General features: G+C 39.3%; 1 protein-coding gene across 1 annotated transcript in view; it reads right to left on the bottom strand.

Annotated features, from left to right (window-relative positions):
* Positions 1 to 402: 402 nt before the first annotated feature.
* Positions 403 to 18067, bottom strand: part of LOC110489807 (V-set and transmembrane domain-containing protein 2A) — a 32046-nt gene continuing 14381 nt past the window's right edge. The window contains exons 3-5 of the mRNA XM_021562728.2: positions 7454 to 7504; positions 6840 to 7170; positions 403 to 4367 (exon numbers count right to left, since the gene is read on the bottom strand). Coding sequence (XP_021418403.1) covers positions 4291 to 4367; positions 6840 to 7170; positions 7454 to 7504 — 459 coding nt within the window. The 3' untranslated portion in view covers positions 403 to 4290. The remainder of the gene's footprint in view (positions 4368 to 6839; positions 7171 to 7453; positions 7505 to 18067) is intronic.

Here is an 18067-nt window from a genome sequence, read left to right on the forward strand (position 1 = left end):
TCCACCCATGGGCCCAATGGCTGGCACCGTCCTTGCTAAATGTTCTTATTTTCTCATTCCGAATCTAATGATTAAACAAACCTGATTATATCCACAGTAGCAAATTTCGAATTTGAATTTAAATGTATTTATATATTTTTTTCACATACTTCAAAAGGATGACTGGATGACATGTGAGAGCATTTTTTTCAGGGCAGTAAAGTTGCGGTTAGACCACAGTGTACTTAGACTGAATTCAAACCAACATGTACGATTACAGCCCTCCAGTAATACCAAGCTGTTACACTGCGTCTCTGCTTGCCCAGTTCTGCAATCAACGACAAAGTACACAAATACCTGTGTCTTCTCTGAGTAGGTGACATGCATGCGCCATTGTCAAATTCAATAAGTTGGAGTAAAAAGTTAGCACCAAAGTACATTTATCATCTTTATTTTCAAACTACCACTGAACAAAAATATAAACGCAACATGTTTATATGTGTTGGTCCCATGTTTCATGAGCTGAAATTAAAGATCCCAGAAATGTTCCACATGCACGAAAGGCTTATTTCTCTCAGATTTTGTGTCATGTCAAAAAGCTGATTAAACAGCATGATCATTACACAGGTGCTGGAGACATTAAAAGGCCACAAACAACTGCCACAAAGTGTGCAGTTTTGTCACACAACAGAATGCCACAGATGTCTCAAGTTCTAAGGGAGCATGCAATTGGCATGCTGACTGCAGGAATGTCCACCAGAGCTGTTGCCAGAGAATGTTATGTTTATTTCTCTACCATAAGCTGCCTCCAACGTCGTTGTAGAGAATTTGTGGGTATCTTTAGCAGGAACCGGGAATCTGTTTGATCACCCCCTCATAACTCTGATAACTATTTACTAAATTACATTTATATGATACAAGGGTGAACACAATCTTGCATACAGTAACTAAAGATAGATCTCTTCTATAAAAAAAGTATGTTTTTATAGCTGTACAGTGTACATAGTAGGACATGCGTACTCGTGTGTCCATATTGTGTACACTGTATAGTTGTAACAACGTCGCAACCTGTGCAGAAAACAGTTTCTCCTACAGCAGACTTTAATGATAGCAATGCCACAGATGGTGTTGTGAGCCAATAGACACAACTAATTGAAAATACGAATATCCAGTTGGCATCCTTGCAATCTTATTGGATAAAACATTTTAGTTGTTATAATTGCAACCAGGGTAAAGATACTTTTTGTGGTTTGGACCTCTCTAAAACCTTCAGTGGTGTTTTGACCAGACAGCGTTAAGCTTTGTCCTGATATCCACTCGGAATGGTTGAATGCGCAGTACGTGCCCCATTATGTGCCACACTATGATCGCCCAGTGAACTACATCCAATGTACTCACTAAGTCAAGTCATAATGTGTTACCGATTTAACAGATGGAATCCAGCAGAGGAAGCGGTGTTTGAATCCCATCTGTGAAAATGATTTATTTAAATATTTTTCTGATATCATCATTATAATACAAACTGCTGCAACGTTCCAGTACAGAAGCTTCACACAGTACCAAATAAAATGAAAATTACAGGTCATAACATTTTTGACAGCTCAACAAACAGATAAGACTGCATTGAGATGAAGCGTAATAAGGAAACAATTCATCTATGTGGAGCTGAAACAATGGACATCGGCGTCATAAACAAAACATAACTGCTGTGTTGTTTCTGAAACAATATCCATGGATTTGTGTTGCTCAAATGTCATAATATAGTATCTTGTTTGATGGACTGAGACTTCGTTGCTTGTTAGCCACCACAATTGTCAGACGTTGCAATTCCCTTATCAGACGACTGTTGTCGATCCTTTAAATTATATATCCACTTTGCTTGAACTTGTACTCTGTAGTGATTCCATTTCGTGTTGAAGTAATTGGCCTTGCAACAGGTGTGCACTGCCATGGCAAGTGGTCCTCCTTAACAGACTGTCAATAAAGTTGTTTTTAAATTCCATTTCCTGTTGTTAGTGCTTCACAACGAATATGACAACATTGTTACAAATACAGAACATAACTTGTCTCTGCTTTTAAACATTTGGATAAAAAAGGTTACATGCTGATTACTTTACAAGTTTTACAGATTTTTTATTTTATTTTTAACATTTTATACAGGGATTTGATAAACTGAAGGCATTCTTTTACTGTGCACACAGATATGCTATCCATTTTACCTGCTTGGAGAAGTATGTGATAAACATTCTACTAGCAGATGTCAAGTTCTCAAAATCTTCTTCCTCAAAACTGAACAGTTAGGATTTGTGATAATAGTCATAAAATAACTTTTACTCAATGGACAATAGCCTAATATTGATTTGAGGTTAAGCAGCATGACACAGCTCTGCTAGATTAACTGTTCTCATCCCGGGAACCAGCGCAGATTAAATACTGTATATAGCCCACACATTTTGTACCCTGACAAGACTTGCTGATCAGGATATGTCTCTAGCTGGATTCCTCTGTATTATTTGCTCTGTCAGCTAACTCCAACTGCTGTATCAACAGGTTAAGATCCCTCACTGAGTTCAGCAGCGCTATCTACAGAAGACTGTAGACTGTTTACGGTGGAGACCTTAAGCAAAATCCTGCTTCTTAGTGGCCCCAGTAATTTTTTTGTACTGCCAATACATGTAATTATTCCATCCAAAGTGCTGTTATTTTAAATACGATTTGAAGAAATGGACAGATGGTGCTTTGTGAATCTGGGCAGATTGTCCGCCTCGTTCTGAGATTGTAAAAAGATAGGGAATAAAGGGGCACAATATGTGAGAACACTAGGCTACAGTATAAGCAATGTGCAAAGAGATCGATGTTGGTGAGCGTCAATATTGTATGGCCATAGCCACGGTCTTTGGTCACATGATACATTTTAAAATGGAGACTCTCTTCAGTCTATGGATACCCTCTTCAACTCAACTGAAAGGCAGATCTGAAGCACTGTTGCTGCACGATTACCAATACCACCTATTCATACCTTAGCTATGGTGGCATAATATGTCCAGTGGTCATTGCACTTAACAATGACGCTACATAAAATAGGTGCATCCATATAGTGAATTGAAATGATTCCAAGTGGTGAATGTCTATGGAACATTGCAGATAGACATTTAGAAAGATTCTATATATATTAACAGTTTAGTATAACAGTAGAATCCATGACTTCTGCTAACGGGTTCTGAAACAAGAGGTCAGATTGTCAAAGCGTTGTGTCGATGAACATTGAGAATGGACAAGAGCGAGAACAATTTAAAACCATTTTCTTAATCACAAGACCTTTAAACTGTTTCCTCGTATACTATAGATACCGTTGGGGCATCATTGCACCATCAAATGGCATAAGAACTCTTCTTGGCTAATGTGAGATTCTTTACACAAAGACAATGCCCCTGAGCATTAGGCTACAGCAGTACCTAGATTCTTCTTTTCAGTAATGGAGCATATTTGAATATTAGAGCTGTGCTCTAAGTGAAGCATTCCATTTCTTAATGGCTTTTTACAATATTAGTGCAGCCAAATTTTAACGAATGGTCTGCTGGCACAGTCACATATAAACATTGACATTATTATGCTTCATAACATGTGAAGCTGTTGCACATCAGGAAATTACAAGAGATGGAAGTATTGTTTTTGTATACCAAAGGAAATACCGTACAAAAGTAAAGAATGTGAGAATGAATAAGAACAGATCCATAATAACAAAGTTCAAGAATTGTAGTTGCAGATTATACATATGCAGATTTTAAAATAATACAATGTCGAGTTGCCCTAATTTAGCAATCCAACTAGGCCTATACATCATTTTGTTGTATTTTAGTAGTTCTTTTGTTTTGGGTGGGGCATGAATACCCTTGTACAATGTAGTTACATGATCAACAAAGTGAATGTAAGCTATAAACAGTTCAAGGAGTTTGAAATAAAACAATTATATACTCATATATTACACAAATATAGATCCTTTTGTTTTCTACTTTGACACAATAAATGTATTGCAGGAAACCAAAATAAAGAGTATTTGTGAAAGATATTCCAAGTAGACACTGTCGGTTTCCATTTTGTTTCAATTGTTGGGAGTGCTGAAGAAACATTGGCACAACAGGTAATCCCGCAGCTGGCCTTTGAGAAGGTGGCTCTTGTGTACAATGGGTAATAAGAATTCATTGGGTGCAGAGTAGCGGTGGGGGGAAAAAAGGGCCAACTGTGCTGTCTGCTTGGTGGTAATAATAGGCCATACATAGTGATACTGGGAGGAAAAGTCCGTTCTTGAAACTATAGCAAGGTATCCCTCATAAAGCCACAGCCAAGAATCAGGATGGCAAGTCCGTAGCTTGTAGCTATCCTAGTACCTGTGAATGAAGGCATACAGTCAGGACATACACAGTGCTCATCATCACACAAAATATGTGCACAGTTCTTATCTTTAACATGTACTGCTGCGGAGAAATATATGCAAAAGCTATCATGGCACTAGTCTGAAACATTCTATACATTGTGCACATATGGAATGATCTTATTCTTAAATGAAATATGAATATGGAATACAAAAAAACATTATATATGTTTGTGCATCACCATCTGACAACTGTATGATACTGAAAAGCCTGGCAGTCTTATGCGCATTTGGTTAATTTGCTTCTCAGGGACATTGTCCTTGAATTGATAAGATCAAAACTACAGGAAAAAGGCATCGATACATTTCTGTCCAAAGGATAATGATACAGAACTTATAGTACAGTAGGGAGAGATAGGGAGATATTCTGAATGGCAATGCTCTACTGTATATTGACGCAAGATTTTCTTCTGTTTAATCTCCCTGCAACACACAAGCTAAAATAGAATTCAAGGTCCAAAAGAATCAAAAGAAACCAGATTCCCTAATGAACTTTTTCTGGTACCTGCCCGGGACTGAAAAAGAGGCACAAAAAAAATGTCATCCTACGAAACAAAGGCAGCATTAAGGAAATGGAAAATGAAATATTCCCTAAATCATGGTGACATTTACTGGATTTTTCCGTCAGACCAAGCACAGCAATGTTCTAAGAGGAGAATTGTCTGGGGACACTATGGTTCGGCCAAGCTCAATATCGGGAGGAGGAAAAAGACGGAGGCCTGTAACCCGCTGTTCCTCCCTGCCAGATTTCATTTGGCCCGGGGTGATCAAGTGAACAGTATTGCCACAGAGGAGCAGCAATCACGCTAGGCCAAAACATCCTCTACATGGAGAATAATGAATCAGCTCGCAGCTTGATAGGCTGGACTAGGTTTACATGCCGATAGACACAGCTCTGATGACTTGCAGTGAATCTCTCACACCATCCACGAGAGCCCCACCTTAAAACATACTCAAACCCCTGAATATAGCTTAAATGCAATTCTTAGATAAATACTGAAAAAGTAATGTCGCAGGAAACGCTTTAAAAAAAACTATAATTTGCCACAACCAAACTAAATAATTAGTTTACAACATGAGTACTACACTACTAAATACCAAACCAAATACTGTTGCTGTACAAGTACTGACTCTAATCGCTTTACAATGCACAGAGTAAAGTCACCTGATCCACCACCAATAGTATACAGCCTGAGTCTCCAGTTTACTCCTTATTTTGTCTAATGGAATACAGATTTGAAATATAAGGTAGAGTGACCTCCCTGCTAAGAGTGGGTGCGTCACCCAGGCATATGCCGCTGCCATAGGGAGAGAGCTGGCCTGGCGCCATCTTTCTGCCTACATGATGGAGCTAGTGGTGGGCTACTGAATTTTTAAAAATAATACAGTCTGACTTGTGTAGCAAATCCCAGCTGGGATTAGTGATATCAGAATGTACAGAAGCTAGGTTCGATGTCATACACCCGTGTTTCACAAATTCTCCCTGTTCTCAGTGTCATTCACCACTCAGCCATGTCTGATAGGACAGGGGTATTCCTTCTTCTGTGTTTGAAGTTGTATGAGCACATTGGGAAGATGGTATGAAAGCAGTTATTTTCCAGAACCGGTTGGCGACTTGCCACATGGTTTAAACAAAGTTGAAGGCCTTTTGGTACAGTACATATCACTTCTGGGACATTTGTTGTATTTCATTTCAGTGACCCAAAGTGTTGAAAAACCAACAGTGCCAAAACCAATATATGCAGACTGTGAGGTAACTAGACCTGACACATTGGTCTTCTTTGCACAGGCAAGTAACGCAGGCAAACCACCATGCACTTAATTCCGACTCGGCTAACAGTTGCCATCGTTTACAGGTAAGGCAACGTGGAAAATCGTTTTACTCTCACAGGTCTAATTTCATCCAATTGTTTGACAATTGTTGTTCATCGACCAAAAAACCTGCATTTGCAGCAATGTAACTGTCCTCCAGTCATAACAGTGCTCAGTAAAGGTAAGACCGCAGGGGGAGCAATAGAGGAACATTTATCAGTGTCATACACTGCACAGAGCATTCAGCGCCACACAGTTGTCAGCATAATTTGGGGCGCCTCTGCCTCATAATCACAAACTGCAGTCTGGGCTTTTATTTCTGCTGTATTTCCACATTCAATTGTAATGTTCACTCACTACAGTGTCCTTCAGTGTCCTTTTGATTAACTACATGGGTGAATTGCTTTAAAGTGGAACAAACTGACAAGCGGACAGCAGACTGAAGGAAGACAGACAAGAAACATGCAGATGGACAAGCAGACTGACATACAGGCAGAATTAAAGACATAATTTTTTTTTACAAATAGTTAGACGGATTGGCTGACGATTTACCCTACTGAAGGGAAGAATATTTATATGAAAAACCAAAGCAGAATCTCTGGCGCCGTTATCTCACCTGAACTGTGTTTGACTGTCTTGGCTGATGAAGTCTGAGAGCTGGAGGTAGAGCGGACCCTTTGGTCGGCGCTCATGCCGTCTTGTGCTGCTGTGGAGCCTGTCTTGCGGGGCTTCTTATCTGCTGTCAGGTGGGACAGGGGGGACGTCTTCTTGACCGGTCTGATGCGGGGCCTGGTGCTGTTCACATTCAGGTAGGCCTGGACCTTGTACTCCAGCAGCTCTCCGTAGTTGGCGTTGGTGACTCTGCACTCATACAGGCCCTCGTCACTCTTCCCCACCCGGGAGATCTGCAGTTTGTGGGAGATGTCGTTTCCCTGTACCTTCACCGTCTGTAGAGATAAAGATACAGAGATGTTCAATGAACGATGCAGGAGCAACTACATCCCATCCACATGACTGGTTGTTCAGTACAAAGAACCATGTAATGACAACAGAAACATCAAACAAATTTGTTTGGTCACATACACCTGTTTAGCAGATGTTAATGCAGGTGTAGCGAAATAGTTGTAATGGTGATGGTTTTATGTGTCCATACTTATGGTGTCCATATTAGGACATGTGATGTTGCCCTAGTATGGACACTGTAAAAGCTCTGTACATACAATAACTTACACTTATTTTAGTCCCTTCGTCGTCTGGATCAGGCTCTGGTATCATTTCCATCTAAGAAAACAGAGAAAATAAAAATACACTTAAAAAAGCTGAATATAAGTTTGAAAGGGAGACATCAATGCATTACGAGACTCTAACATGTTGACCACACTGCTCGCGTTGTGTGCGTGTGTGGCAAAATAAATACATACATGTTATTCAATCATTGCACCCACACTGCTTGCGCGCGCCAATGAGCGTCTGTGAAGCCAGGCGCTAAAAGAGAACTTGGTTCTATTGGTGACGCTTGACGCACTGCAAGTCTTGGAGGATATACCCACGTGCCATCTCCTCATTGGTTTTTAGGAGCATATACCCATGTGGGTGATTGGAAGATGAACTGAGGTCCACACTCCAGTCGGTAGTGGTAATCCACCTTAAAGTTGGTTTCCAACCTCAATATAAAGTCCAAAGAAGATGACGCCTGAAGGAGGGGAGATTACTAGAAACAAACCCGGTTTACCATTTTATTTGTGGATAAATTGTCGGAGTAGAGGACCTTGTGCATTTCAGGTAAAATAACATTCCAATGTTTATATCCTAGGACAAATTAGCTAGCAACCACAAGCTAGCTAGCTAAATTGCCATAAATGTTTATGTCCCCAGAATAATATAGTTGGTTCAAAGTTTGTTTTGATATTTCAACCTGCGTGTCCTGATCGTGTCTGATGTGGGTGGACAAAATCAACATGCACGCGATGGCGGTCTGGTCAGCATGTATGAGTGTGGCACTCTAAAAAAAATATAAAATAGATATATTTTTATACCAGTCTAGTCTTCACAGTCACTGAAGCAAAAATGGTCAAAAAGCCTCTGGCATTCCTCAAAAGTACATTTCAGGTGTAAATGCGGCATCATTCATCGATGGCTATAAATGTTTGATAGCTACATCAATAAACAGTTTATCCCAGATGGAAGAAGCAAAAACATACCAATTGAACGAAAGATCGACTAAAATGAAAGAAAATGAAATCCCATATTCTTCCCCATTCTGTACATTTAGAATGAATGAAAAGCTTTGTGAAAAGAATCAATAAAATAAAGGGATTTTGATAGTCAGTAAAAGGAGGCAGTTCGAAAACAGAATGATTATACTCTTTGACAAATTGACAAATGTTTCCTCATAAATGAGACTGAACAAGCGATAATTATAAATCATAATCATCTTAAAAAATGTTCTCTCTATAGGCATATGAAACATAATTAACTGTCTGGAGGCTTTACCCAAAACCAACATTCAAATAAGAGACTCAAAGAAGTTAAAACACAAAGCCATCAAAAAGTGACCCAGCTTTAGGTTGAGCAGCAGGTAGTCTAGAGGTTAAGAGTGCTGGGCCAGTAACCGAAAGGATGCTGGTTGTTAATCTACTCATATTGGGGATTCAAATCTGTTGGTGTTCCCTTGAGCAAGGCACTTGATCCCAATTGCTCTGGATAAGAGTGTCTGCTAAAAATGTAAAACATGCCCACGTTCTTGCTCTGGTGGCAGTACTCTGGCACTATAGCAAACACTCAGTCCATATCATGGAATTGGCATTGCATTTCAAATGGACTTATTCCTGGGAAAGTCTGTTAAATGCAGAGCCTCTTTTAAACCAGTCCATGAAAGAAACAGCAACAGAGGGGATAAACGCTGTCGGCTCCACGGGAGACTTAAAATAAGGCTGGAAAAGTACAGGAGCTACTTAAGAAAACCGGAACGAGAGTGTTTTGTGTCAAGTATATAATTACTTCAGAGATGCCAATACTTACAATATAATACATATTTACAATTCTGATCAATGCTAATAACAGACAGATTGAGTGTTTGTTATTTTTCTGCCGTCATCAAGCTTCACAGATGTCAGACACAAAAGTTAACATTTTTACCCTCACCGTCTCAGACAGACCATTCTCTTTTGAATTGCCAAGACAAAGTTGATGGTGATGCAGTGGTCATTTTGCCACTCTTTTTAGATGTAATTCTAATCAGAGAGAGCGAGAGAGAGAGAGAGAGAGAGAGAGTGCGAGAGAGAGTGCGAGAGCGAGAGAGCGAAAGAGAGAGAGAGAAGAACAATCAAATCAAATTTTATTTGTCACATACACATGGTTAGCAGATGTTAATGCGAGTGTAGCGAATTGCTTGTGCTTCTAGTTCCGACAATGCAGTAATAACCAACGAGTAATCTAACCTAACAATTCCACAACTACTACCTTATACACACAAGTGTAAAGGGATAAAGAATATGTACATAAAGATTTATGAATGAGTGATAGTACAGAACGGCATAGGCAAGATGCAGTAGATGGTATCGAGTACAGTATATACATATGAGATGAGTAATGTAGGGTATGTAAACAAAGTGGCATAGTTTAAAGTGGCTAGTGACACATGTATTACATAAAGATGCAGTAGATGATATAGAGTACTGTATATACATATGAGATGAGTAATGTAGGGTATGTAAACATTATATTAAGTGGCATTGTTTAAAGTGGCTAGAGATATATTTTTTACATACATTTCCATTATTAAAGTGGCTGGAGTTGAGTCAGTATGTTGGCAGCAGCCACTCAATGTTAGTGGTGGCTGTTTAACAGTCTGATGGCCTTAAGATATAAGCTGTTTTTCAGTCTCTCTGTCCCTGCTTTGATGCACCTGTACTGACCTCGCCTTCTGGATGATAGCGGGGTGAACAGGCAGTGGCTCGGGTGGTTGTTGTCCTTGATGATCTTTATGGCCTTCCTGTGACATCGGGTGGTGTAGGTGTCCTGGAGGGCAGGTAGTTTGCCCCCGGTGATGAGTTGTGCAGACCTCACTACCCTCTGGAGTAGAGGTCGACCGATTATGATTTTTCAACGCCGATACCGATTATTGGAGGACCAAAAAAAGCCGATACCGATTAATCGGCTGATTTGTATTTTATTTATTTGTAATAATGACAATTACAACAATACTGAATGAACACTTATTTTAACTTAATATAATACATCAATAAAATTAATTTAGCCTCAAGTAAATAATGAAACATGTTCCATTTGGTTTAAATAATGCAAAAACAAAGTGTTGGAGAAGAAAGTAAAAGCGCAATATGTGCTATGTAAGAAAGCTAACATTTCAGTTCCTTGCTCAGAACATGAGAACATATGAAAGCTGGTGGTTCCTTTTAACATGAGCCTTCAATATTCCCAGGTAAGAAGTTTTAGGTTGTAGTTATTATAGGAATTATAGGACTATTTCCCTCTATATCGTTTGTATTTCATTAACCTTTAACTATTAGATGTTCTTATAGGCACTTCAGTATTGCCAGTGTAACAGTATAGCTTCCGTCCCTCTCCTCGCATCTCCCTGGGCTCGAACCAGCAACACAACGACAACAGCCACCATCGAAGCAGCGTTACCAATGCAGAGCAAGGGGAACAACTACTAGAAGGCTCAGAGTGAGTGAAGTTAGAAACGCTATTAGCGTGTGCTAACTAGCTAGCCATTTCACTTCGGTTACACCAGCCTCATCTCGGGAGTTGATAGGCTTGAAGTCATAAACAGCGCAATGCTTGAAGCACAACGAAGAGCTGCTGGCAAAACGCACAAAAGTGCTGTTTGAATGAATGTTTACTCGCCCGCTTCTGCCTACCACCGCTCAGTCAGATACTTAGATACTTGTATGCTAAGTCCGATTATATGCAACGCAGGACACGCTAGATAATATCTAGAAATATCATCAACCATGTGTAGTTAACTAGTGATTATGATTGATTGTTTTTTATAAGATAAGTTTAATGTTAGCTAGCAACTTACCTTGGCTTACTGCATTTGCATAACAGGCAGTCTCCTTGTGGAGTGCAACGAGAGAGAGGCAGGTCCTTATTGCGCTGGACTAGTTGACTGTAAGATGGCAAGATTGGATCCCCCGAGCTGACAAGGTGAAAATATGCCGTTCTGCCCCTGAACTAGGGAGTTAACCCACTGTTCCTAGGCCGTAATTGAAAATAAGAATGTGTTCTTAACTGACTTGCCTAGTTAAATAAAGGTATCAAAAATAGATATATTAAAATCGGCAAATCGGCCGATCACCGTTCCACAGACACCCCAGCCACATTTATTTCCAAAAGTAGAACGGGGGCTGATGACTGTTTTGCCCAGTGATGTAGTCGAGTCACTAAACCTCGCCCAAAAATACAGATTTCCGATTGTTATGAAAACTTGAAATCGGCCCTAATTAATCGTCGATTCCCGATTAATCGGTCAACCTCTACTCTGGAGAGCCTTACGGTTGTGGACGGAGCAGTTCACGTACCAGGCGGTGATACAGCCCGACAGGATGCTCTCGATTGTGCATCTGTAGAAGTTTGTGAGTGCTTTTGGTGACAAGCCAAATTTCTTCAGTCTCCTGAGGTTGAAGAGGCAATCACAATCCCCAGATGGTGCCGCAAAGTAGTATGGGTTGCACCTCCATCACTCGGTCCCGTCATTGCCATTGTTATCACAGTTCCACAGACACCCCCAGCCACATTTATGTCCAAAAGTAGAACGGGGGCTGATGACTGTTTTGCCCAGTGATGTAGTCGAGTCACTAAACCTCGAGTCCAAATCAAGTCCCAAGTCCCCTATGCTTCAATCCGAGTCCAAGTCCGAGTTACCAATGGCTGAGTCACAAGACGAGTCACTAGGGTCCATATTAACTAAATATAAAGTTACCCAGTCAGATAAGGTGTAGTGGCAAGAGGGATTTAGTCAATAAACATTTTTCTATCCATAGACTACTGGTAATGTTACCAGGGCAACGTTTAGTTAGAAAACGTTGCTGATAGAAATTCCATGAATAGAACCTACGTTATTTTTTTATTCTATTTGCCAGAGAGGCATGTTTGTTCTACATCTATCTGAACGTTCCAAAATGTTGTGTCCTGCTGAACGTGCCCCAGGTTGTTAGCTATAACCAGCTAATGAGGTAACATGACTGAACAAGGTGTAGCTTAAAGACAGAGGCGTCTTGCCCATAGGGGGCACAGGGGCATGTTCCCCATCAGATTTGTCCTGTTAAAAATAATAAAGTTGAAGTTGGCTTTAGCTAGTCCAGATAGGTTCCCAATGTCATAACTATTTACCAAGAAGCCATTTCAGGCTATCGATCAAGTTAGAGTAGCTAGCTTGTCTAACTATCTTAGCTGGCATGCCTGCTGGCAAGGTTGGTAGTTTCAAGTTTGAATGTACAGTGAATTGCCTTTCTTGCAAACTAAAAACTCAATAATGCAATAATCAATAACATTGTAATACTAGAAAAAATACACAAGAAATAAGAAGAAATATGAACACAATAAGTAAGTAAGTAGGCATACTACTGTATATACAGGGTCAGTTTCAATACCATATTTACAATGTGCAGGGATACTGGAGTGATGGAGGTAGGTACTGTATGTATATGGGTAAGGTGACTAGGCAATAGGGTATAAGATAAACAGAGTAGGATAAAGACTTTAGAAAAGCAAGCAATTACTAAATGTATCGAATAAGACTCACATTCCTTTCAATAGTTTACCTAGATTTTAGCAAAGATGCTGAGAAGCATATTTTGTTTCTTTAAAAAAATAACCACCTGTCAGGATACAGGCAGTTCAAGATGTATGCTTAGATATACGGGAAAAGTAACACATTTTTGACATAGAATTAAGCATTAAGGATTATATCTTTAGATTGCAGAAAAATCTGTTTCAGGTGTTTGATGTGGTTAACACTCCGGTCCGCAAGTAGCATACTTTTAGAACAGCCCGCGATATGCTTATTGAATGTAAAATGCGGCCCGCCAATGCACGATAGAGAGAAAAAAACAGAGAAAAAACATATATTTTGAACGGTAATGGCTAGAATCAAGCTGTTTCCTCTGAGGAAAAGAGGGAGACTTGGCTAGTACGTTCGCTACAGAACCTGGCTATAAAATTCAGAAGGGATGAGCGAGACTACAAATTACAAAACGTGTCTATGCTCAAGGGAGCGACAAACATAGCTAGATCGTTGTATTACTGTTAAACTTAATTCTGCTATTGTTTTTAATTTCTTAAAACAGCTTGTGTTTCTTAACCAGGAAAAGGGTATCTAACTAGAAGGCTGGTGCTGACTGGTTAGCTACGGGGAAGAAAGAGAGTCCCCTGTGCAATGTGTATGATCAGAGGCGGAGCCAGAGTGGAGCCTGTCTGCACACACTCATCGCTTGCTCCCCCGCCGCTCATGAGCTGATGTAGCATAGGCTGTGTGTGCCGAGTGTCCTTCCCACTCCTATTAATTGTGCTCATAATTGAAAAGCTCTCAATCTCTCCAAAAACTCTTGTCCAGTCCACTTAGTAGTCTGATTTTAGTCACAGAGACAATTTAGTCTCGACTTGTTTTAGGGAACTGAAAAATATTTTTTGTTTAGTTATAGTTTTTTTTCTGGGTCTTTTTAGTCAGTTATAGTCTCGTCAATTGTCACTGAAAAATAGGTGCTTGGTGAATATTTTAGCCATTATTTTTGGTGATGAAATGAACACTGTGGTGATGTGAAGGTAATTGGTGGGGCTTCTGCATGGATTTCACCAAAGTCCTCTATCTCAATCTTTTTCTTGACAAACTGCCCCCTGATTTAAACAATATATGTCACCTGGGGTAGATCATCTTCTTAAAAGAAAGACATCCATTCACATCTGCCTACCTGGTTTCCCTCTGTGTTCAGACATCATGTATTTCTTAAAGTGGACATAGAATGTGAAATATTCTGACATTCATCTACCCTTCAATGACCAGAGAATAGGTCCAGCAGAAAGAGATTGGAGTATGCCTAGCCTGTCTCTCCAGTTCAGTTCTGGATCACAGCTTTATGGGGTGCTTTATCCCAATTGGGTCTGGTGAATTTCCATTGGCTTTGCGAACCATAAAAATGCTGGGCATTTAACTGTCGAACTCCATTAGTCATTTAGCCTTGTACAAACAAATGCAATTTACTTAATTGTGAAATAATGAATTTCAGATATTATTTCAGAATCCAGACATTTATCTTGAAGTGTAATAGACATTTATAGGCCACTTGCAGACTGCCGTTGTGAGTCATCAGACACTTAACTGTCACGGAAATGTGCTGATTTCATAATGAGAGAAATCTATACAAATGTACACAAGTGTAAGCCTATCTGTAGCTTCAGCGGAACTGAATAGCTTGGTTTTTCAAATGGGAAATAGACTTGTAGTCTTAGAATGCCCGTTTTCATCAATAAAGATGCCCCTTTGCCTCCGAATGTGTTCTGTATAATTTACAAGCGTTCTTTAGATTGACTGAATGTCTTTTGACATTGATGCAAAAGTTTAAAGTGACAATAAGAAACAAAAGAGCCATTGCTTTCTCATTTATATTTCATTTTCGACGCCTGGCTGCCTTCTGAGCTCGACACACTCTCAGCCGTTTGGAGTATCTCAATTTCAATCTCTTGTCTCTTTATTACAAAAACCCTCCACTGTGACACACTGCTGTTTCTCATGCAAACTGAAATTGACTTCATGTAAAATGAGTCCCACAATTACTGTGTAAAAAGCAAGGGGCCGCCCATTTCCCTGCAACCAAATATGGTAATATCTACGTTGAAATACTGTATAGACCTAATGCACTTCCACTCATTACGATTGTCTGGCTTATTTCATTATTTCTGTTATGATCCTTTTGTTATTGTCAATAAGGCCTTTGCGTTACATTTAATCACTGGCAGCCTTGATTTCATAAAATCATCAGCAACAACGTGCTGAAACGTGTCTCTATGTCCTTCATGCTTTGAAATGTCTGATGTACAGTATGTATGTTGTCCTTTCGTATATAATGTTTTCCTGTTTTTATGTTCACCTGCACGGGGACTACAGATGTAAACGAGCTGTTAGCTAAATCTGTTGCAACACACCACTTCTCACTGTTGATAAATGCTTGTTGCACATTGTACTACACATTAATAAACAACTAGACTCGCCCTCTCATCCTTTAAAAGCTCACCTAAGCCCCTTGAGCTCAACAAGCTATTCACAATAGCGTTACTAGAGCCTGCCCAAGCCAACAACCAAACAAAAGATAATCAACTTGGATGTAGATTCACTTTCGGTAACACTTGAGTCTTTAATTGGTGGAACTGCCACGTCAGTTTTGGATATTACAACAACAAACTAGTTACTACAAACAACTAACACTTTTCTTTTCCCCTTGCACTCGAGATAGAATAGCAGAATGTGTACTGCGTTTTCTTTTACAACACTTAATCCCCATTCACATTACATCTAAGCAGTCCGTTGCGTTACGCCTGATGTCATTCATTTCAATGGGGACTGTCCACAACGGAATGGTATCGCAGCGCCCCCTTGCGGTTGAAGGCTCAGTTGCGAAACAACTGAGCCAGAGTCCGTCAATAGAACAGGAAGTTACCAAACCACAGAGCAAGAAAATAATATGTGGTTTTCGGCAATGGCCTTGTGGGACAATTACGCATTACTATAAGTGAGTACTATTTTAGTAGCCTAATGTTCAATAATACACATTCGCTGTTAAGCCAATTATATTTTGACTGTTGCCTCCTGTTATATTTCATTGTGATGGTAATGACACTTTTTTTAATGATCATTATTGGGTGGAGGTCGCTAGCTACAGTATCTTCAACCTAGTTGCTCTGTAAACTAGCTTGACTTGAGGAAAGTTGAGGGAAAAGTAACTAAATGAAACATGTTTTATTATCACCTGAAACAATGTTTCTCCTATCTTAAATAAAGCTAATGTTTTTCAATCTTCCAAAATAAATGTGATTTCTGACAGGATACTATGCTCCTCCATTTTGTATTGTGAAACCTTATGCTCTCCGTCCAGTAGCGGGACGAGATGAAGATGCCGTACGGCGTAATGAAATCCGTCACAATGTGTGGACTACTGTGCTCCTCTCCTCCATTTCTCCTCCATTACATCAACAAATCAGAGACGATAACAAATGCGCCGGGTGAAAATGGTGTTGTTTCCCCAAATGTGGAGTCGATCTTTAAAACCTTTTTACTGCAGTGAGCTAAATCAGGGTCACACGGTGTTTATTGGTAGTCTTAAACAAATCTACTTTGAAACAAAAACATACACATCACACACATGGTTATGGGCTTAAATAAAGTAAGACAGCTGTACAATGTTAGATAAGAAGTTGAAATGTATTAAATTATTTTTAGTGTGCATCCCACTATTACTTTATATACATCACAGAAGACTGAAATATAACAAAACTGTTTGACATTGAAACACTGGATTTCGAGAAGAAAAAAAAAGATTATGAAAAAGATTATGAAATTATGAAATTATGAAAATGTTTAATAATGTTCCACCCATAAGGCCACTAGAGGGTGATTTGGTCATTTGACCACAGCCAACAGGCAAAGGTTTATTAGCAGCTATTTTCAATCAGTTAAAAAATTGGCACTAAGGCATACCATGACTGAAGTAAGCTTGCAAGTAAGCATTTCACTGTTTCATGTGCACGGGACGAATAAACTTTGATTTGATTCAAAAAGTAGAAGCCCTGTGTACAGCAATGTGTTTTCTTTAAGTTGCTGGTTAGTAACAAATAAATTAGAGTCCAAAACACATGTAAAAAATAAAATGTAAAAAACATGCACACTTAGAAAGACAACGGTCAATCTTGATTCATTGTCTGAGGCTGTCCTGATATGGACACCATTTTCAAGTGTGCCGTTTTTAACATGTGTTTTAGGAACTACAAGTGAACTTCATTTACAAAATCTCTGAACCTTTAAACAAGTCCTCTGTGATAACATCAAGTGGCCGATAATAACGTTAGAGTGTGTTAAGTTGGAGTACATAAAACACCATGCAGCCTTGTAAGTGCTCGCTAATTACAAACCTCACTAACTCTTGAGTAGGCGCTCAAGACGTTATGGCCCAAGATCTGTTGTTAATGTTAATTATATTCACTGAAATCATGTTCTTGAGTTCTTCTCACATGGAAAAGAGCAGCAAAGGCTCCAGTGCAATTGGTCAAGTGTCAGGTGCTGCAATGGCAATTACATGTAAAATAGTTACACAGCAGTATCTCCCGATATGAGAGAGAGTGTAGGACTCAGATTCAGTCAGCTAAACAGCCTTCCAAATGTGCAAAGGTGTTAAAAATAGCAAATATTAAATAGACGGGACAAAACAAGTTTGGAATACTCAGTGGTGCAAAGTACATAAGTAAAAATACTTTAAAGTACTACTTAAGTATTTTTGGGGGCTATCTGTACTTTACTTACCTATTTATTTTTTTGACAACTTTTACTCCACTCTTACTCGTTACATTTTTTAATGCTTAATAAGACAGGACAATTGTCTAATTCACACACTTATCAAGAGAACACACCTGGTCATCCCTACTGCCTCTGATCTGGCTGACTCACTTAACACAATTGCTTTGTTTGTAAATTACATAAGTAAATAAATCAAAACAAGGAAATCGTGCTGGTTTGCTTCATATAAGGAATTTGAAATGACTTATACTTTTAATTTTGATACTTTAGTATATTTCAGCGATTATATTTACTTTATATACTTAAGTATATTTAAA

The sequence above is a fragment of the Oncorhynchus mykiss genome, chromosome 15, assembly GCF_013265735.2.
Source record: "Oncorhynchus mykiss isolate Arlee chromosome 15, USDA_OmykA_1.1, whole genome shotgun sequence".
Classification (NCBI taxonomy): Eukaryota; Metazoa; Chordata; class Actinopteri; order Salmoniformes; family Salmonidae; genus Oncorhynchus; species Oncorhynchus mykiss.